Here is a 22,755-nt window from a genome sequence, read left to right as displayed (position 1 = left end):
GTTGGTCCCAAACTCACAGTTCTTCTGGTATTAAAGGGAGGAACTTTAATTCTTTACCATGGCCGGCCCTTGGAATAACTATGGCCAAGCCCCATTGCATGCGATAGAGGGAATCCTGTCGTTGCCCCCCCCCCCCATCCTCCACAGCAACAGACGCAATAGGCACTGATTGGGTAGGGAGGTAGGACCAAGGGAAGGGTGCAGGGACTTTATAGGGTGAGAATGCTTGCCGGGGTGGACATGGTACACTGTCTCATTAGTCTCACTGCTCAGGGTGCTAGGACCTTCACTTCACCACCCTGAGGGGTGAGTACACCAAAAAAAAAAAAAAAAACCACCAGCAGAGGAAACAAAACCATTTGCAGGCCTGGGACAATGCTATTTCCTGCCTCTCTCCATTTAAGGCTGCCTCTAGCCCTCCCCCCCTCCCAAGTCCCCCTGAGCCCTCGCCCTGTGCCCTCCCCTCTGCCTAGGAATTTAGTCCTGCTAACAACTGCAACAGCTTAGGCAGATTGGTCTCCATGGCGGTAGTATCCGCCTCTATGAGGAAGAGACTTGGGGCCAGTGCAATGGCTTTATAGGTAAAGATGCCTGCTGCAAGCCCAGAAGTCTTGAGTGAGGTCCTCAAAACCCACATAAAATGTGGAAGGCGAGAACCAACTCCACAAGTTGCCCTCTGACCTTCAGATGCTTGTCGTGGCTCCTCCAACAACAATAATAAATAAAAATAAAGTTACGAGACGGAGTCAGCAAATTAATGGTCTCGGGAGGTAAAGTCTGAGCATTTAACGATGAGCGGTTTGGAAGACTCAACAGTGACTTGACACTGCCCCCTAGTGTCGAGTGGCGCCTTTGGATGTAGGGATGTAGCCTCGAGGGCTAAAGAGCAGAGAACTCCTCGCACTAGAACGCCCGCTCTAAGGCTGTAAAGCTTTGGACTTGCCCTCGCTGGGGCAACTGCCATTGAGAGGGGCTGGACCGAGAAAGCCCAAGCCGACCTAGTGGACATGGAAGTCTCTTCCGCAGCTGTGGACGGAGGGAAGGACGGCTCTTCAAGGCCGCAGGGGGCTCACCTGTGCCTCCTGTCCGGGGACTAGCCCGTGTGTCCGCAGAGTCTCCACGGCCTGGTCTCGTTCCAGTGACACAGCCTTCAGCAACGTCTCTTTCTGATGCAGTGCCTTCTCTGTCTCCTGGAGCTTAGCAGCAACCTGGGGAAACGTCCATCAGTGGGCGGAGACCAGCATCCTTCTGTTAGAGAGTGGACAGCAGGAGCCAACGCACAGCCACAAGACAAGACTTACAAGCAGCACTCAGAGTGCCAGGGCCACCTAGTGGTGGGGCAGGACTTTCTGTTCAGCTATGGTACTGAGTTTGCCCTGGTCAGGGAGGGGCCGGCTCAGCACTCTCAAAACCATGCCACAGCTACGGGAAACAGCTCATACAGTGAATACATTTGGGGATAGGGCAGAGACTTATTTGTACTCAGATTGGCCTTGAACTTGGGATCCTCCCTCTTCCTCCCCCCTACCCCCAGCAGCTGGGATTACAGGGTCCCATCACTGCACCAGTGTGGCTGTGACTCACTGCTATAAATTAACTGGTATTTAAGGCTTTGTGTTTTCTGAGTTAAAAAAATAATATGGCAAGGGCCAAACCCATCTCCTACAGTACTGCATGGACGCCACACCCATCTCCTGCAGTACTGCATGGACGCCACACCCATCTCCTGCAGTACTGCATGGACGCCACACCCATCTCCTGCAGCACTGCATGGACGCCACACCCATCTCCTGCAGCACTGCATGGACGCCACACCCAGAACTAGCCAACACACCTGGTCTCTGGCCTTAGTCAGCCCTTGGATCAAAGTCTCTGATTTCTGGATCTGGTCTCGCTCAACATCATCGCAACGGCGCTGCCAGTCTAGGCCCAGCTGCACCTGGTCGCGCTCCAGCCTCTGTTCCCTTTCCACTGCCAGGGACAGTTGATGCTTGTACCTATAGACACAGTCCAATGTCCCATGTTGTGAAATATTTTAAGATGTGCTACATCTGTTTATGCTGTGGAACATTTGTTTTAATGATGCAAAGATGTGTTGCATTCTTTTATGTTGCATTTGTTTAACTCTGTGAATCTGTGTTACTTTGCCTGCCTAAAACACCTGATGGTTTAATAAAAAGCTGAATGGTCAATAGCTAGGCAGGAGAAAGGATAGGTGGGGCTGGCAAGCAGAGAGAATAAAGAGGAGGAAAAATCTGGGCAAAGGAGACGGAGGAGCAAGAAAAGGAGGAGGACTCCTGGGCCGGCCACCCCACCACCAGCAAGCCATGAAGTAAGAAGTAAAGAAAGATATGCAGAATTAGAGAAAGGTGAAAGTCCAGAGGCAAAAGGCAGATGGGATAATTTAAGTTAAGGAAAGCTGGTTAGAAATAAGTCAAGTTAAGCTGGGTGTTCATAAGAAAGAATAAACCTCCATGTGTATTTACCTGGGAGCTGGGAGGCAGCTCCCTCAAAGAGCAAAGAGCAAAAAAATCAAACTACACCATGTTAACTTTCTTTGCTGAGGTCCCTTCAACGTGAAGAGCAAAGGCAGAGTGCAGGATGAGGGGCTGACATGATGCTTTTCTGTGTCTTCCCATCTCAAGCGTGGCTCGTCTAGGTACGGGGAGAAGCTTTCCTATGGGAGACCTGGAGGAACACTAGCACCTGGGGACAGGTGAACATAACGGGCAGATATCAAAATTCTCCAAATGCTGGAGAAAACGGTGCTGGAGGGAGGAGGCCATACTCAGCAGAGAGAACCAGTGTGCAAGCAGGGAATTGAAGGTGTCACAGCCAAACCAGGACTGTATTGTAAAAACCCCCTGAACAGAGAGGCAAAATTGGAGCACGTGCCACCAGAACACGAAAGCTGGAAGAGCAGGAGAAGCCGAGGGTCCATGTCAGACAGCAGTGAGTACAAAGGGGGCAAACAGGCCTGTCTATACTGGTACAAAACCCAGCACGATCAGTGAGCAGCCAGCACAATTCTAAATACAGATGCACTTGACATCAGAGCTAAAGACATAACTTCACATCAGAGCAAAAGGCAGAGCTGAGAGGGAGCCACGCCTAAGCACAGTTATACTTTTCTGTAATTGACAGAACCAGTAGACAGATCACAAGGATATGGGGGACAAGAACACTGTTAGCCACCAGAGTGGTTCAGATGACATTTTCAGAGCCCAGACTGCAACAAGAGCATGCTTTATCGTTGAGGTCTACTTAGCCAGCCACAGGACAGAGCACATTCCAAAGCCACGAAACAGATCACAGAGGAAATCAGTTGTGCAAGGTGCATTTCACATGCATGGCCAGGTTAGGTCAGAATCACGGACAAATGGAACCTGGGACTAGATCATCTCCTGGCCAGAGAAGAACATACAAGGAGACTCAGACAGTATTTCAGCTGAACAGCACCAGGATTTGTTGGGTGTAGCTAAGCTGTGTTTGAAAAGAAACTTATAACACGAATCGTATCTGATGGAAGGAAGGATGTCTCAGAGTAAATCATCTTGGCTCCACTGTCAGAATCAATCAGAACAAATAACCAAATCCAAAGGAAAGAGAAGAAAGTAGTAGTAAAACTGAAAACAACAAAACAGTTGGAAAAAAATCAGGGCTGGAGAGATGGCTCAGTGGTTAAGAGCATTGCCTGCTCTTCCAAAGGTTCTGAGTTCAATTCCCAGCAACCACATGGTGGCTCACAACCATCTATAATGAGGTCTAGTGCCCTCTTCTGGCCTGCAGACAGACAGAATATTGTATACATAATAAATAAATATAAAAAAATCAAATTGAAAAGCTGGTTCTTCACAAAGATCTTCACAAAGATCTGAAGACTTTCAGATAAGACCCGATAAGCCTGTAGTGAGGCTGGGTGGGAGTAAAGGGGAGGCCCTAAAATGCCCAGTGTGTGAGCAAGAGGGGCACACGCAGCGAGGTAACAGGAGCCAGGAATGTGCAACAGTGAGATGAAGTGAACAGACAGACACAAAGAACGAAATGAACAGAAAAAATATCAGAGAGGAAAAAAATCTTTAAAAAAAGGAAAGAACGAAAGAAAGAAAGAAAGAAAGAAAGAAAGAAAGAAAGAAAGAAAGCAAGCAAGCAGCTAGTTGGGTGGTAGCGCACGCCTTTAATCCCAGCACTCAGGAGGCAGACACAGGCGGATCTCTGTGAGGTCGAGGCCAGCCAGGTCTCAAGAGCGAGTTTCCGGACATCTGGAACTGTTGTCACACAGGAAAACCCTGCCTTGAAACCTGCCCCCCTTCCAAAAAACAAAAGGCAGCTATGAACTCATGCATCACAAGACTACTGAGTATCAAAAAGAACACACAGCATCCTAATCTCACAGTGATGAAGACACCAGAGTCAAAAGTCACACTCAGACGCCCAGTCCGGGCAGCCAGCAGATGGGAGTGGGGGCAGTAAGGCTGCAGACCTGCGGGGGTCTGGGTTAGAGGGCAGGGTGCGCGTGTCTGTGGTCACCCAGATCGCCTCGTGGACAGCGCTTCACATCTGCCTGAGTCCTTACAATGAATAGGGAACACGTTTTTAAATTTATATTTGTTTTCTTTCCTTCTTTTCTTTTCTTTTCTTTCTTTCTTTTTTTTTTTTTTTTTTTTTTTTTTTTTTTTTTTTTTTTTTGAGACAGGGTCTCTCTATGTAGCCCTGGCTGTCCCAGAATGCTCTGTTGTCCTTGAACTCAGGAAAGTCTGCCTGCCTCTGCTTCCAGAGTGCTGGGGTTAAAGCTGAAACAGGAGTGTATTGAAGGCAGAGGAAGTGGCCACTCCTCAGCACCCACCAGCCCTTCGGCTGCTTTCCTTGAAGCCTGAGATTCTTCATCTCAAAGGTGTGTGGGCGTGCCCTCTTGGCTTGGATGTCTGCTCTCTTTACCACCACAATCTGCTTGCGTCTCTCTTCCTGATCCTCCCCCAGAGAAGGCAGGGCCGAGTTTCTCTCCCTGCAGCTCCAATCCTGAGGACCTGCCGTGGGACAGTACCTGTCTATGTCCTTCTGGAACCTGGCCACCTGTGCCTTGAGCTTCCCCTCTTCTTCCTGCAGCATCTGGACCTGAAGGTCTTTGGAGACAGCCTCCTTGGACATCTGAGTGATCTGGGCATCCCAGGCAGCTTTCAAAGCTGCCGCGTCTTCATGAAGTCTGCACGGGAAGAAGTGTGTGAATCCAGCTAGGTTCTACATAGACTCGGAGGAACGCACACAGTTGCCCAGTCCTCACAGAAAAGCCACAGCCGCCCACATTAAGACCATGGTTCTACTCAGTAAGAAACATCTAGCAGTCAACCATGCAAATGTTAACACACTGGCTATAAAGGGCCAAACTATGCAGAGTGGAAAAGCGATCGGCATCCACAGCCTATGGGACCGAGGATTGAGGAAGTGCTGTTGGTGACTGATCTTTGCCCAACACAGCCCCTAACATTTCAATGACAAGCACAAGAGGATTCCAGAGTCCGCCATTAGCTTGGCAGTAAAGTACTGCTGGGACAGCCACCCAAACCAGACATTTTCCCCAGGAACAGAGGCCCTCTTTAGGGAAGGCATTGAGCTGATCCCTCCTCAGAGGGACAACTCTGCTCCTGTAACAGGATTCAGCAGTGATCACACCCTGAGCACAGACCTCGGGAGCCATGAGGTATATCAAGCAGACTGTGAGTAGCGGCTTGTCATGCAGCTACTCCAGAGTGAGGCCGCCCTCGATCAAGGAACCCAGCATCGGTGTTTCAAACCTGGTCTGTGCCAACATCTCTACACGTTTTGGGAGTGCTAAAAACAGGCACCCTGGGCAGTCTGGCCTTCTGTGCTGGTTATCTGGTACCGAGCAGACAGACCTAGAAATGCATACCTTGTCACGTCTCACCACAAGCTGCTGCCCAGGCTAGCCCACATCCCCAGCATCAGCACAGAAACAGCTGGCCAGTGACCTGTGTCCACTGTAGCCTCTTCTTCACATTCTACCTCACTCCCCAAGCACTTGGCCCAGCTTAGGAGCCAGGGTACGACTGCCGCACCCTTACTATGGAGACCAGTAGACACTGACCATTCCAAGTGAAGCAGGCGGGTCACCACTAAACCCGTTTTTATCCTAATCCTACATGTTTACCCAGGGGTCCTTGAGCAAACCCACCGGGCGGGAAATCTGCTAAGCACTGAGGTTGTCACAGAATGCCAGTGCATGCTCCGGACAGAGACGAGAATGGTATCTGAACTCCCAGAAGTGAGAACAGTGCCCTGTCTGTGTAGTAATAACCCTTAATAAGCAAAAAATACTTAAGAGATAGAAACTAAAGGATAGTTAAAACTGCTGTGTGGCATATAATTCCGGCACTTGGGAGGCTAGGGCAGGAGCATTGTGAATTCCAGGCTATCCAGTATTATATAACTATAACTATATAGCTATAACACTCCAAACAAAGGCAAACACAGGTAGTTTAAGGCTTCAAGAGGAGGCAGGAAGCAGCCAGGCTCCATGAGGTCCCAGCATTGCAGCTACAGTGACAGGAAACAGCAACAGCAATGACCCACACCCCACACCCACAGCACGCTGGGGCATCCCTGGCTCATCGAGGTGGCTGCCTTGGCTCTTACCTCACTGGCTGATCAAGAGTTAGACTTAACCAAGTAACGTGGAACGAGCGTTTTAAACTTCAACATAAATTTGGTTTTGGGTTTTTTTTTTTTTTTTTTTTTTGAGATAGGGTCTATAGACCAGGCTGACCTTGAACTCACAGAGATCTGCCTGCCTCTGCTCCCTACGTGTATGGGTATTTTGTCTGCATGTGCGTGCTGAGGACTGAACTCGGACCCCGGAAGAGTGGCTGGCGCTCTTGACCACTGAGCCATCTCGCTAGCCCATGTGGATACTTAACTTTAATTTCCTGAAACGTCATAGTTCTAAGATCTACTTCTTTCCCTGACAGAAATGTAATTTGGCAGTCATTTTCTGTTAGAAAAAAAAAAAGATAGAAATACCATCCCAAAGACAGCACCCAGCTACTAAGTCTGGGGGTGTGAGCAAACAGCATGACGTCAATGTTTCTACTGAACACAGTGTCCCCAGGGCCATTTCCTCACCACCCAGGATGGGGGCGCAGGGCTGCACGCCCAGCGGTTACAACAGTCTCAACAGTCCCCGGCTGACGAGGCACAGGTGGAGCAGGTTGCCCAAACACTCTGGCCTGGATTGGATACTGGAGCACTGGGAAGCCCGAGGGAGGAGAGCAGAGGCTTCCGGGACAGCGAGGTCACACAGGGAGACCTCGTCTTAAACAAAGGCAAAACAAAAGTAAAGCCCAGAGCTGTGTGGTCCTCAAATTCCAATTCTGTTCATATCCACAAGAGTTGGGAGCAAAGTCTATAAGGGAGGTCTGCACGCCTGTGCTGACAGCAGCATTATCCACGCACAACAGGCCAGAGGGCGACCCTGGGTGACACCCCCCAGGAGCATCTGCCTTGGTTTTGGGGATGAGGTCTCTCAATGGGACCTGCGGCTCAATGATTATGCCAGGCTAGCTGGCCCCTGAGTCCCCCATGGCTTCTGGAGATGGATGGTTTGACACAATCACAGTGATTTAAAAGAGAATGGCAACCTATAAACATGGGTGAACGCACCGTGGGGACTCTGTCTCTGCGACAGGCCAGTCACATAAGGGTAAGTGCCATGCGATCACAACATGTGCTGTTCCTAGGGTTAGCAGATTCACAGAGAAAGCAGATTAGAGGCCGCTGGGAGACTAGGGAAGGAGGGAAGCCAGCGCTGAATTCGGGAACAGTCCTGTCAATGGCTGGCATCCGACATGGTGGCACATGCTTGCAGTCCGGCACTTGGGAGGTGGACACACAAGGATTATAAATTCAAGGCCAACTAAGGTTATAGGGCAAGTTCTGGACTAACTTTGATCAAATGAGACCTTGTCTTAGAAAAAGCAAAAACTAAAGGTAAACTTTGTTATGTATACTTTACCACAAATAATCATAAATATAAAAACTACATAATTAAAAAGAAAACATTAAGAGAAATGGTTAGAAAAAAATGGTCAGAAAGTCCCTAAAGTCCCTCCCACCTACTGCATGCAATTTCCCTTGGTCTAGAATGGCCCATGCCTGACCAGGGCACAGGCACACAGGGCTGTTGGGCCAGGCAGGCCAGAGGGAGCGGCTCACTTGTCAATAAGAGCTTTCTTTTCTTTGGCATCATCAGCTCGCGTCCACTCGGCCCTGCGCAGTTGCCCCTCCAGGGTTTCGCAGTGGGCTTGGAGCTGCAGCACCCTGGCCTCCAGCGCTCGCAGCTGCTCTGCATGGGCGCCCTTCACTGCTGCCAGCACTGTGTCTTTCTCCCTGGCTTCACGATCAAGCTCTTCATGTCTGGAACACAGGGAAGGGCCCCACCGGGGTCCACTCAGTGCCCTGGGGTCTCCAGAGTGTCTGCCATCCGCTCTCACACCACAGGAGTCCCCGACAGGATGCCGGCGGCAGGCAGCAGCTGCCCACCCCAGCTTTACAGGAATGACTTGGGGGTGAGCTTGCTCTTCCTATGTAAGCAGCTATTCTTAGATGCCAGGCTCCTGGATGCTCCCCACAGCTCACAAGACAGACACCAAAACAGTTCACAAAGCACTCTTGGCTCCCCGCTGAGACCGTGACGGCCCACAGAGGGCACAGGAGCACTCTTAGCTCACCACTAGGATGGTGTGTTATCACTACAGTCACTGTGTTTCCTTTGGAAGAGAAAGTAAATGATTCTTGCCCTGGGGGCTAAAACTCTAGAGCTGGAGCTTCTAGCTGAGCTCACTCATGGGGCCTCTCACCTCATCCCCAACCCACTCCAAGGAGCTACCTTGTTGACTGTGCTCTTCCAGCACCTCCTGAACCCCACGACAGCCTGTGGGAGGGGCAATGCTTCAATGGCCCTGCTGAAGTCTCCACCTTGAGCCAACACACCACCTACTTCCTGGGTATCCCAGACACCTTGGCAACAAGAAGCACCTGCTGCGGTTGGCTGGGTCCCAACCTACTCTGGTCACAGGGTATGTCACAGGAAAAAAAAAAGAGCTCAGAGAATCTACATCCACAAGAATAAGAGGTGACTGCATCAACATGGTAAAGTTCGGGGCTACAGTATAAAATTTATAGTTAATAAAACATCCAAGTTTTAAATGTTAATTTTCAATTTTTTAAATATTTATTTAGTGGTGGGCATTGTGTGAAGTCACGTGTGTGAAGTCATGTGTGTTAAGTCAGTTCTCTTCTTTAACCGCATGGATTCCAGAGAGGGAACTCTGGCCACTCGCTCGCTATGGTGGCAAAGATTTTGTGTACAGAGCAAGCTCATTCACCCATAAAAGTTAACGTTTAACTCAGGCTATACTTTTAAAAGCCTATTTTGGCACTGGAGAGTAGATTCAGAATTTCAGGCATGCTAAGCTTGTGCTTTACCAATGACCTGGAGTCCTGGCCCTTAAAGCATTTTAAGTTTTGAGATGTTGAAAGTCTAACTCTCTCTGAGGAAGTAGAGCACGAAGCCAGAGCATCACGTGAGCACAGGCTACCCGTCACAGGGCCCTTGTCGCCAGTGACTACAACCCAGACTCTTCCAGAGGCCCCACCCAGGCACAAACACTCACTTCCTCCTGATGGTGTCCTCGGCTCTCTTACTGGCCAGCTGTACAGAGTGAAGCTTCTCCTCCAAGTCCTTTATCCTAAACAAAAACCGTGTCAATAAAGAGCATCTACAGAAGAGGCCGAAGCCAAGAGCTGGCATAAGCTAGGAGGGCAGGGCTACCAGGATCTAGCCCTTGGGAGGAGAACCCACGCACCGAGCATCCTTCACGGCCTCCAGATTCTGGAGCTCCAGGGCATGGCCCTGGAGCCTCCTCTCCAACTCCATGTGTTCTGCCTCTGCCTTCTGCAGACTCTCTGTGGCCTGTGCCCCAGCTTCTCTCAGAGCCTGCAGCTCTTTGTTCAGTAGCTTCACCTAGGAGATGGGAGGTCCAGGGGAGCAGCTGTGGGGGGATGCTGAGGTGCTCCGCAGCTCAGATCAAAGCTAGCGACCGTGAACCGGAGAGCTGGAAAGCCCGCGAAAGCCCCGGCAGGGACAGTTACCTTGAGCTCATGGGCCAAGACCACATTGCTCATGTCATCTGCCCTCAGCTGGAACTCGTGTTCCCGTCTCTGCATCTCAGACTCAAACTCCAGCAGCAGCTCCTGGAACAAGCAAGTCGGGAGTGAGGAGGCAGCGGCCTCAGGCACCCTGGCTCAGGCTCCAGACCACGGTCGGTAGTGTCTTTATAGTACACACAAAGTTTGCTGTTCTGCACGCACAACAGTTACCTACCGATAAAAAGGCTCCATGTTTTCCTGCCACCGTTCTTTAGTATGTATCTTTACAGACCTTTGGTTTTTATTACGTTAGAACACTTAATTTTAAAAGTTTCTGTCTGTCCGGGTAGTAGTGGTGCACGCCTTTAGTCCTAGTACTTGGAAGGCAGAGGCAGGAGGATCTCTGAGTTTGAGGCCAGCCTGGTTTACTTCCAGGACAGTCAGAGCTGTTTCACATATACATATTTTGCTTGTATATATGTCATTTGCCTGCATGTATGTCTGCACCACAAGTGTGCCTGGTGCCCTTGGAGGCCAGAAGACGGCATCAGATTCCCTAGAACTGGAGTTACAGGTAGTTGTGAGCTGCCACATGGATGCTGGGAACTGAACCTGGGACTTCTGCTCTAAACCACCGAAACATCCCTCAGACCACGGACAAACTTCTATCACTTTGCACTATATTTATGTAAAGCAATCTTCTCATCATTGATACCAAAATATCAACCAGCTCTGAAAAACTTGAAGATGTTTGATGTTCTACAGTATCAAGTAGTCGGCCAAGATTTAACCGTTTATGTAAAAATAAACAAGCACATTCAATTCATTAGTAGGCAAATTTGATTTCTTTGTTAATAAATGGTCACATTAAATGTAAATTAAAGTTTTCTTTGTCTTTGCTTTTGGTAGGGTCTTACTGTGTAGCACTGCCTGGCCTGGAACTTACTATGTAATTAATTCTTTTAATATGTATGAGTGTTTTGCCTATATGTATGCCTGCGCACTGCATGAGTGTCTTGGGCTTGCTTGCATCAGATCCAATGGAACTTGAGTTACAGTTTTTTTTTTTTTTCTTTTTTTTTTTTTTTGGTTTTTCGAGACAGGGTTTCTCTGAAGCTTTTTTAGAGCCTGTCCTGGAACTAGCTCTTGTAGACCAGGCTGGCCTCGAACTCACAGAGATCCGCCTGCCTCTGCCTCCTGAGTGCTGGGATTAAAGGCGTGCGCCACCACTGCCTGGCTTGAGTTACAGTTTTTAGCCCCCATGTAGGTGCTAAGAATTGGACCCAGCTCCTCCGGAAGAGCAGCCAAAGCTCTTCATTGCTGAGCCATCTCTCCAGCCCCAGTAACTCGCTGTTTAGACCAGGCTGACCTTGGATTCAGAGATCCACCTGCCTGTGCCTCTCAGGTGCTAGGATTAAAGGTGTGCACTGCCATGCCTGGTGCCCAAAGAATGTTTTATTTCTTCACATTTATCCACTTATATGTGTGTGTGTCTGCACATGTGCACACTTGTGGGGAGGTCAGAGGATAACTTGCTGGAGTTGGCTCTCTGCTTCTACCACGTGAGTTCTAGGGACAGAAATCAGGTTGGCAGGCTTGGCAGCAAGTGCTTTTACTCAATGAACCATCTTGCCAGCCAAAAAAGATTTTAAATTAACTTTATCTATGATTTATTACCAGTAATTGTGTGATTTGTATTTCTATTTTATATACATATACCAATATATATCAAGCTACATAAAAAATTCTCAGTTAAATGGGGTAGTGGTGGCGCACGCCTTTAATCCCAGCACTCGGGAGGCAGAAGCAGGCAGATCTCTGAGTTCGAGGCCAGCCTGGTCTACAAGAGCTAGTTCCAGGACAGGCTCCAAAGCTACAGAGAAACCCTGTCTCGAAAAAAAAAAAAAAAGCCTCTCTTTTAGGGATGAACGGCTCATGGGTGCCGCCCCCAAAGGGGCTGGTGTGGCTCCCTCAGTTGGGTCAGCAGGCGGACTGCACAGTTGCTGCCGTCAGGGCAGCACACACGTGCGGGCTGCACAGTTGCTGCCGTCAGGGTAGCACACACGTGCAGGCTGCACAGCTGCTGCCGTCAGGGCAGCACACACATGCGGGCTGCACAGCTGCTGCCGTCAGGGCAGCACACACATGCGGGCTGCACAGTTGCTGCTGTCAGGGTAGCACACACATGCGGGCTGCACAGTTGCTGCCGTCAGGGCAGCACACACATGCGGGCTGCACAGTTGCTGCCGTCAGGGTAGCACACACGTGCGGGCTGCACAGCTGCTGCCGTCAGGGCAGCACACACGTGCGGGCTGCACAGTTGCTGCCGTCAGGGCAGCACACACATGCGGGCTGCACAGCTGCTGCCGTCAGGGCAGCACACACATGATGCACATCTTCTCATTACTCTGACATGATGAGGTCAGCCATGGGGTCCTTGGCTGATGAGAGTGTTCAGATGCTCCAGCTACCAGTAATCCACAACAGCCTAATTTCTCTACTACCTAGTGTCGGTCATCCTTCACCTCATTCTTGCCCCTGGGAGGACTGCGCGCTTGGGAACTTGTGAGCCCCTTTAGACCTGGGCCCTGCCCTGCCCACCGCCAGACTCTGGCTCTGAAAGCAGGGCTGAGGGGGTACAGACGCAGCTGCGAGGGAGCTGCCCCAGCCTGCACACCGCCAGCCTGTGCAGACAGGCCCCATACAAATGTGCGCACCATGAATGCTGCACCTGCGGCTGCTCACGTACCTGCTTAGGAAGCTGTAGAAAGCATGACTGAAAAATCACATTTCAGGTTTTCAGTCCCTTGAAAGGTAAATGTGAAATATGAATGGTCACATGAGCAACCTTACTGGAATCAGAATATTACAATCATTATAAATTACAGAATCATGGGGATATCGTTTAGTGGTAGGAAGCTTGCCTGCAGTGTATGATGCCCTGGATTCTGTTCTAAGCTTAGAAACAAACAAAAAAGGAAGGAAGGAAGAAGGGAGAGAAAGGGGGTGGGGGGAAGAGAGGTAAGAGGGGATGGAGGGAAAGAGGGAGGGAAAGGTGGGAGGTGAGTTGGTGGAATATACCCGTAACCTCCCGAACTTGGGAGGCAAAGACAGACAAGCTCTAGCCAGCCTGGGCTACATGGTAGGAACCTCTCTCAAAAGATCCACACCAAAACCAGCCAACTAACCAATGGCAGCAAACCCACAAATCATGAAACATTGTTTTTTTCTGGACAAAACCCACAAGGGAAGTTCTGCAGGCTGTGGCTACCAGAGAACAGGAATCCAGTTCTCTGCATGCAACAGCGAGCCAGTGCTGCCACCTTCTGGTCCTGCTGGTCAACATGCCACGCAGACTTGTCCAGCCTCTCACTGTCCTGCTGTGCCCTTGTCTCAACAACTAGCAGTCACCCTGTGTGCTCAGACCAAACTAAGGCGTCTGTGGCAACCGCCTCTTCAGCAGCTGCGTCAGATGTCCCACGGGCTCCCCTCTAAGCATATCGAAAGCTGGCCTGTTCTCATCCACTATGGCCTACTGCCCAGGCATGTCCCATCAGCCTGCTGACTTCTCCCACTTCTGGACCAGAGATCCTCAATCTTGTCAGTGCTCTGTACAGAAGCCCAGGTTCCCCATGCTGCCCAGGTTCCTACAAGGCCCTGCAGGCCAACCTTCATTCCTCACATGAACATGAACTCTAGTCGCTAGGTATCCCTGTGCACACAGGCAGGTGCTTGTCCTCCCCCTGCTGAACTCCCCACCCCGTTCCCAAAGCCTAATGGCTCTTCTTGACTGCTCACTCTACCTGAAAGGCAAATCCAACCACACCCCACACCTGACCCTCCCCTTTGACCACTGCCGGAAGGCTCAGATCTCGCTCAGGTAGTTAACTGCTCCAGGGATGTTCTTTGCTCTGTGAGGGCAGGCAATCTAGCTATGCCAGGTATTCATGCCCGACCCAGAGTCTAGAGAGCTACCAGCATGCAGCATGCATTCAGAAACATTTCAGAAATGAATGGGTAAATTTCCTTCAATGTCTTGTGACTCTGTGACTAACCGACAAGAAGGAAGATTTTCTCTGCGCACGGTATGTGATGAAGGTCAGCAGGCCAGTTCCCAGCCATCAGTTTGTTTCACTTTATAAGAGAAAAATCATTGCTTTTATCTCAGTTTTTTAATTGATATTTATTGAGTTCTACATTTTTCTCTGCTCCCCTCCCTGCCTCTCCCCTCCCCCTTCAATCCTCCCCAAGGTCCCCATGATCCCAATTTACTCAGGAGATCTTGTCTTTTTCTACTTTCTACTTCCCATGTAGATTAGACCTATGTAAGTCTCTCTTAGTGTCCACATTTTTGTCTAAGTTCTCTGGGATTGTGGTTTGTAGACTGGCTTTCTATGCTTTATGTTTAAAAACCACCTATGAGTGAGTACATGTGATAATTGTCTTTCTGTGTCTGGGTTACCTCACTCAAAATAATGTTTTCTAGCTCCATCCATTTTCCTGCAAAATTCAAGATGTCGTTATTTTTCTTTCTGCTGTGTAGTAATCCATTGTGTAAATGTACCACATTTTCCTTATCCATTCTTCGGTAGAGGAGCATTTAGGTTGTTTCCAGGTTCTGGCTATGACAAACAATGCTGCTATGAACATAGTTGAGCACATGTCCTTGTGGCACGATTGAGCGTCCTTTGGATATATACCCAAAAGTGGTATTGCTGGGTCTTGAGAAAGGCTGTTTCCTAATTTTCTGAGAAATCACCACACTGACATCCAAAGGGGTTGTACCAGCTTGCATTCCCACCAGCAATGCAGAAGTATTTCCTTTTCCCCACAACCTCTCCAGCATAAGTTGTCATCAGTGTTTTTGATCTTGGCCATTCTTACAGGTGTAAGATGGAATCTCAGAGTTGTTTTGATTTGCATTTCTCTGATGACTAAGGATGTTGAACATTTCCTTAAGTGTCTTTCAGCCATTTTAGATTTCTCTGTTGAGAGTTCTCTGTTTAGGTCTGTACCCATTTTTTTTTTATTGGATTATGTGTTCTTTGGGTATCCAATTTCTTGAGCTCTTTGTATATTTTGGAGATCAGACCTCTGTCTGATGTAGGGTTGGTGAAGATCTTTTCCCATTCTGTAAGCTGCCATTTTGTCTTGCTGACTGTGTCCTTTGCTTTACAGAAGCTTTTCATTTTCAGGATGTCCCCATTTACTAATTGTTTCTCTCAGTGTTTGTGCTGCTGGGGTTCTATTTAGGAAGTGGTCTCCTGTGCCAATGTGTTCAAGTGTATTTCCCACTTTCTCTTCTATAAGGTTCAGTGTGGCTGGCTTTATGTTGTGGTCTTTGATCCATTTGGACTTGAGTTTTGTGCATGGTGATAGATATGGGTCTATTTTCCTTCTTCTACATGTTGGTATCCAGTTATGCCAGCAGAGAAAAACCACTGTCTCACTGAATCAGTTCTACGGCTGGCAACACGTGAGACTGTGGCCTGACCCCAAGTGCCAAGACTGCTCCGGGCCACACCAGGCTGGGCTGACTATTCCAGCCCACACCAGGCAGACCTTCCCAACCCTCCTGCAGCAGATATGCCAGTTTCTTCTTCCTGAGATAGGGACGCCACTGGAGACAACAGAACCCAAGCTCTCTGATGTAGAAAGGATCCCGCGTGCATTCTGCTGAATCTGTGCAAACCAACTACTTACCAGCCTTTCCTGCTGAAGCCCTTCTTGACTAAAGCCCCTCTCATATTGCTTTCGTGGCTCTGGTACCATAAAAAATGGGTCATTTCTTACACATCATGGTTGTTTAGCTGTTTTGGGTGGTTATTAACTTTCTGAGTCAGAGTCTCATTCTGTAGCCCAAGTTGGCCTATGAACTCATGGTGACCCTCCTGCCTCAGTCTCCCAAGAATTAAGACTGCCATCACATCTGGTACAATTAGTCTTTTTTTCTTGTTGGTTTTTTGAGACAGTTTCTCTGTGTATCCCTGGCTGTCCTAGAACTCACTCTGTAGACCAGGTTGGCTTTGAGCTCACAGAGATCCTCCTGCCTCTGCCTCCCGAGTACGGGAATTACAGGCGCACACCACCACCACCCAGCCAATTAGTCTTTTCTTGGCCACATATTTCTGGCTCTGACTTAATGTGTAAGACTCCTGGCTGTTTTGAAAGTCAAACCCTCCCACAATGGACAAAGTTCTTGGTCCCTAAAAGGAGTGCTCTGAGGGCCATTCCTAGTAGATTACAAGCAAGTCCTGAGCATTCATCCCCAGAGGCAGTGAAGAGTGACAGTGGACTCCACTTCCAGGTTGAAGGTCTCGAGAACTGCTCTTCTCACTGCCCAGGACACAGCTGGTTCTATGCAGGTGCCCATATACCTCTACATATCTTGCCAAAGGCACCCTTAGCCAGGGGTTAAGAAATGTGGTGGTTTGAATGAAAATGGCCCCATGGGCTCTTATATTTGAGTATTTAGTTCCTACCTAGTTGATGGAACTGTTTGGGAAGGATTAGGAGGTGTGGCTTTGTTGGAGGAGGCATCACTGGGGGTGGGTTTTGAGTCCAGTCTTTCTTTGCCTAGTGCTTGTGGATTAAATGTAAGCTCTCAGCCACTGCCCAGCACCATGCCTGCCTACCTGCTTGCTACCATGCTTCCCACCGTGAGGATCATGGTCTCGCCCTCTGCAACTGTAAGCAGGGCCCCAATGAAACGCTTTCTTTTGTGAGCTGCCTTGGCCACGGTGGCCTTTCACAACAGAAAAGTAACGAAGGCCAGAAGCAAACAGATCAAAACAGCTTTCACAGTCTCGCACTCTGGGAAAGGGCAGATGTGGAGGCAGCAAGGCTGACTTCTGGCTTCAGCTTCTCCAGTGTCTCAAACACGATTCTAAAAGCAAGATGTGTGGCTGGGAATCAACTGCATCTGCTATGAGGAGCACGTGAGTCTGTTCTGCACACTGTGGATGATGCCATTACGTGAAGGGCCCAGCTTCTAACAGAAGTGAAGGAGACCCTGTCCACCATCATGGGCACAGTAGCAGCAGCACCACTGAACGTGGACCCTGTGAGTAAATCCTCAGGCTATGCTCTCCCTGCATCTCAGCTCACTGAGGCCCTGGGTGGTGCAGGCTGGCCTGGAATCACAGAGATTCACCTACCTCTGCTGGGATTAAAGATGTGCACCACTAGGCCTGGCTTCTAGATCCTTTTTGTGAGAAAACTTTTGGTCAGCCACTGGGTCTTTTATTTATTTATTTATTTATTTATTTATTTATTTATTATGTATACAATGTTCTGTCTGTGTGTATGCTTGCAGGCCTGAAGAGGGCACCAGATCTCATTACAGATGGTTGTGAGCCACCATGTGGTTGCTGGGAATTGAACTCAGGACCTTTGGAAGAGCAGGCAATGCTCTTAACCACTGAGCCATCTCTCCAGCCCCAGCCACTGGGTCTTGTATAAACTGAACACTTGGCCATAAGCCCTCAATTTACCATGTGACTCTAGCTGGGGTTCATCATCTGATCCACTAAGCTATCGTTCGGTATTTGCTGCAATACACTGTAAGGAAAACAAGGAAAACTGTTATCTGCAGGACTGGACGTAAGCAGACCCAAGATCACAAAGGCTCCTGCTCTCACTCCTGCTGCTGGGCCTTCTTCTCGCAGCCTCTGTGGCCTCAGGCCACGTGAACAAGCAGTTCATGGAGGAAGATTAAGACAGGCACCACCTGAGGGTACAAGGCTGTAATATACAGGCCCACCCTAGAACATTCCTGAAGGACAATTGCCCTTCTTAGTAGGCAGAACTTTGGGCAATGAACCCAATGGTACATTTTGTTTGAAAGAAACAAAAATAGGCAAATATACGATTATATACTGATTCATGTGCTGTAGCCAGTGGCTTGTCTGGATGGTTGGCTCCTGGGAAGGACTTGAATACTGGTGAGAAAGACAACTGAGGAAGAGTGTGGACAGATCTCTCGTGACCTCAGCAGAGGATTTTAGTGATCTGCTCTGTAGACAGTAAACAATCTCAGTCTCTTTGTTCTCGTCCTCTTTCCTCAGTTACCCCTATAATTGCCCAATGAATTCATGAATGTGGCCATGGTGGCAGGGATGGAGTTATGTAAGGCTTCAGTAACACAGACTTCTCACTTAGCAAGGCTGACCTGGCTGTGGCTACTGCTAAGTGCCCATCTGCCAGCAACAAAACCAAGACTGAGCTACACTATGGCAGCAGTCCCTGGATGACCAGCCTGAGGCCCGGGGACAGGCTGGTGACATCGAATCGCTGCATCATTGCATCCTTATGAGAACAGACATTTGTTCTGAGTGTGGCTTTCCCAGCACGGAATGCGCCTATCAGTACTGCGCTGTATGGACCACAGGATGCCTCATCCACAGGAAGGGTAGCCACAGAGCATGGCTTTTGAGCAAGGACTCACACAGCCAAAGAAGTGTTCAGTGAGCTTATGACTGTTAGATTAGGGTTTTACCATGGTCTCATCAGGCTTGACTAAGCAGTGAAATGGTCTTTTGAGATTAAAGCACAGTACCAGTTGGGTGGCATTAGTTTCTGGGCTGAAATAAGGTTGTTTAGAAAGTTGAGTCTACTCTGAATTGGAATTCGAAAACCATGGAGACCAGTCATGGGCCCAGGAACTGAGGGTAGAATTAAGAATTGTATTACTATCACCTCTAGTGCCCAGGACGCTCTGCTCTGCTGTCCTAGAAGCCTTGATTTCAGAGAGGGAAACTCTTCTATCAGGAACTCTACAGTGGCCCCACTGGACAGCTCAGATGCTGTCTATCATTTGGGGCCCTCAAGCCGATAGAGTCAACGGGTGAAGGAAGGCGCCATGGCACTGATTACGCTATGCGTTAACTGAGGTGAGCACCCCAGACTACCAAGGAGGACTGGATGATCACGCCATAGTGGAGGCTAGGAAGATCCGGGGCAACTCTAGCCACAATGGAGGTCAGGAAGATCCGGGGCATCTCTAGCCACAATGGAGGCTAAGAAGATCCGGGGGCATCTCTAGTAACATTCTCTGATTATAGTCAGTAGAGCCAGACATGGTAGAATAGTATTAATTTCTTTTTTTAAAAAATACAAGAAATGACATTTTATTTTTAAATTCAAAAATATTTTTAGTGAAAATACATGTTCCTTTATTGAGCATTTACAGATTGTTAGGCTCTGTATAAAATGCCAAAAGTTTACCCAGGAGGTGTTGGTGCATACCTTTAATCCCAGCACTCAGGAGGCAGAAGCAGGCAGATCTGTATAAATTTGAGGTCAGCCTGGTCTATAAAGCAAGTTCTCAGACAGCTAGAACTGAACTGAGAAACTGTCTCGAAAAACAAAACAGAAACAACAAACAAACAAAATGTTTGTTTATGCTTTTCTAAAGCAGAATCTACTGCTGTTGTCCACTTGTTGGGGTTTTGGTTGTTTTGGTTTTGATTTTCCAAGACAAAGTCTCATCGTGTAGCCCTGGCTGTCCTGGAACTCATTCTGTAGACCAGGCTGGCCTCAAACTCACAGAGATCCTCCTGCCTCTGCCTCCCGAGTGCTGGGGTTGCCCCAGCCTCCCCTTGTTCTTGCAGGAGACTGAATTACATCTTCAAGGTCGCTCGGGACACAGATTTCTATACCGTGGGAGAGCGAGTCACTGTTGTTTCTAAAGTCACTACTTCCTCGACTCCCTCCAAAGCCACCACTTTACCTCCCTTTCCTCTTCCTGGACTCCACCTGCCACTGCCTCTATCAGGGCCTTTCTCACCTGGAGGATGAGACGGAAATCTCTGCAGTGGCACCAACTTTTAGGGGTCTATACAAAACTGCTGTCATTTTTAAAAAGTAAGCTATCTTTAAGTTTTCTAACAATTTAACTGAAAAAGAAATCAGAGTTTTTTCCATTTGTCCTTTGTTTTCTACATAAACAGAAGTGTTGAAATAAGGCACCTTGAGCTTCAGAGAGGGCTCAGTGGTTGCGAGCACTGGCTGCTCTTCCAGGGGACCCGGGTTTGATTCCCTGCAACCACATGGTGGCTCACAAACATCTGCAATGGCGGTTGAAGGCTTAATGCCCTCTTCTGGCCTCTGTGGGCACACAAGTGGTCCAAAACACTTATACACATAAGATTTTTAAAAAAGAAAAAAGAAGCCAGGTGGCAATGGCGCACGCCTTTAATCCCAGCACTCGAGAGGCAGAGGTAGATGAATCTCTGTGAGTTCACAAGAACTAGTTCCAGGACGGCTCCAAAGCTACAGAGAAACCCTGAGCGAAAAACCAAAACCCCAAAACAAACAAACAAAGAAAGAGAGAAAAAAGAAAAGGCACCTTATTCTGTCTTCTACTCCTTTGTCAGGTGACATAACGTTGGCTATGCGTCACCAAGTCCAGACTAAAGTGACAAAGTATGGACAGCAGAAGTATGAGCACCAATTAAAACGTCACCTGTCACCTGGGCGAGGCGGTGGTGCAGGCACTGGGAAGGCTGGGGCAGAACTGCAATTGCGAATCTGAGGTAAGAGTGGGCTGCAGAACGAGGCCTTGTCTTCTCGTTTGGTTTTTGTTTTTCTTCAGACAGGGTTTCTCTGTGTAACAGCCTGGAACTCACTCTGTAGACCAGGCTGGCCTCAGACTGACAGAGATCTGCCTGCCTCTGCCTCCCTCTCGACTGCAAGGCCTTGTCTTGAAAACAGATCAACATTTGTTTCCTTCCGTACTTGGGAAGAGGGCACAGCTGTTGTTACGCTGAGAACCGCTGTCTCACGCTCAGCGCAAGGACAACCTTCCTGACATCTTTGGTGCTTTAGAGTAATGGGGAGAGGTGTAATGGGGTACACTGACGAGGGTGGGTTTGTGATGGTCAGCTTTGTGGGTCAGCTCGACTGGCCTAAAGGCTTTCCAGCTAGTTGGTAAACATTATTCCTGGGTATGTCTGTGAGCAATTTCCAAACAAGGGGGGCATCTGAATCACCGGACCAAAAGACTCAGTCTCCCCAGTGAGGGTGGTGTCAGCCAATCCGATGAGAACCCAAAGAACAGGAATGCTCTTTCTGCTTGAGTCCTGACTTCATCTTCTCCTGCCCTTACAGGGTGTGGCCCCAGTTTCTTAGGCCTTTGGGTTCAGACATAACCAAGTTCCAGGTTCTCTAGCCTACGTGATAAATTGTGGGGTGGCCTCCAAGACCTCCAAGGTCAAGTCACATAATGAATGTATGCATCTCCATTTCCCTGGAGACTTCTGACTGGTGCATGAGAGAAGAGTACACGGCAGTGACTTCCAGGGAATTCAGACACAGCTCACAGCATCCAGCAGACCCCTATGCTTCCAGGTCTCCTAGGATAATGCACTCAATGAACACCCCAGCACCCATATTTCACACTAGCTGGCAAGGCATGCCCCTAAGGAAGAACCAACCCCCAACAAGGGTCTACCTGTCTTTGAAGAGCAAGTTCACCGTCAAGTTCCCTCAGTTTTCTCTCCAGCTTCCATTTCAGATTCTCATACTGCTCCTGCTGGTGGTCAATTTCATTCCTCCTGTCACTGTGGTGATTAGACATGGTATTCAGAGAGCCATACTGAATGTTCATACACATGCATGCTCATACTCTGAGTGTACCCTGCCGGGTGTGCTACACATGGAGGGGCTGCAGCAGGGCTTGTCACAGGCCTCCAAGAAGTAGAACTTCTCCTGACCTGGATCTGCCTGCCACCCCCAAATGGAGTGTTCAATTGGGTAGCAGAAAACATAACACTGAACCCCAAATTGATGGACTAACAAGAACCAGGAAAAGGGCCAGGTGTGGTGATGCACACCTTTAATCCCAGCCCTCAGGAGGAAGCAGCAGGCAGAGTTCTGTGAGTTCAAGACCAACCTGGTCTACTTAGTGAGTTCCAGGACAGTAGTAAGACCGAAGGGAGGGTGAGTTCAGCAACAAGTGGTGCCAACATTTAGAAAAACAAATAGAAACAGAAAACCTCAGCAAAGAAAGATGCAACAAAGAATCAAATGGAAACTTGATAACTAAAAAGTATAATAACTCCCAGGTCACCGCCCCTCGAGCCTTTAATCAGGATCCCAGCATTTGGGAGGCAGAGGAAGCGACCTTTGTGATTTCACAAATAGTGAGGCCCTATTTCAAAGCAACAACAAAAAAGATTTAAGAAGTCCAATAACCTAAAAAAAGGCTCAAATTCTGGGCATGATATCACAATAATTTGACAAAGGAGGGAATGGTGAACTGGATACAGACATTAGACACTACACAACACAGAGAAAATAAACTAAAAACAACAAACAAAGGGAGCCCCAAGGATTTGTGGAGTAGACAACTGATACTTATCGAGCCCCAGGGTTTCAGGACAGGAGGCAGGGGCAGGGTCCTGACAAAGTATCTGTGTAAGACTGAAAGGTCTCAGGTTTATAGAAGGGAAAAAAACAAAAGAGTCACAAAAAGACACAAAGTAGCTTTAAACTGTGGGTGGAGGTCGGTGATGGAGCACTTCCTGACTGCGTAGGGCAGGTACTGCCGGCCTTCATGTCTCATACACCATCTCTGCCGAGCAGGTGGAACTT

At 48.7% G+C, this 22,755-nt stretch overlaps 1 protein-coding gene across 3 annotated transcripts in view; it reads right to left on the bottom strand.

The window, feature by feature from the left end:
* Ccdc57 (coiled-coil domain containing 57) overlaps positions 1-22,755 on the bottom strand; it is a 93,326-nt gene that overhangs the window by 59,799 nt on the left and 10,772 nt on the right. For all 3 annotated transcript variants that reach the window (XR_005285186.1, XM_042055022.1, XM_038328849.1), the window contains exons 3-10: positions 21,614-21,722; positions 10,165-10,266; positions 9,879-10,036; positions 9,687-9,761; positions 8,227-8,427; positions 5,045-5,203; positions 1,835-1,997; positions 1,074-1,208 (exon numbers count right to left, since the gene is read on the bottom strand). Coding sequence is in view for 2 of the 3 variants with exons in the window: in XM_042055022.1 (XP_041910956.1) it covers positions 1,074-1,208; positions 1,835-1,997; positions 5,045-5,203; positions 8,227-8,427; positions 9,687-9,761; positions 9,879-10,036; positions 10,165-10,266; positions 21,614-21,722 (1,102 nt within the window). In the remaining variant the exon portion in view is untranslated. The remainder of the gene's footprint in view (positions 1-1,073; positions 1,209-1,834; positions 1,998-5,044; positions 5,204-8,226; positions 8,428-9,686; positions 9,762-9,878; positions 10,037-10,164; positions 10,267-21,613; positions 21,723-22,755) is intronic.

Source organism: Arvicola amphibius, chromosome 4 (assembly GCF_903992535.2).
Source record: "Arvicola amphibius chromosome 4, mArvAmp1.2, whole genome shotgun sequence".
Taxonomy (NCBI): domain Eukaryota; kingdom Metazoa; phylum Chordata; class Mammalia; order Rodentia; family Cricetidae; genus Arvicola; species Arvicola amphibius.
Note: the sequence above shows the minus strand (reverse complement) of the source record. Positions and strands in the feature narration are given on the sequence as shown.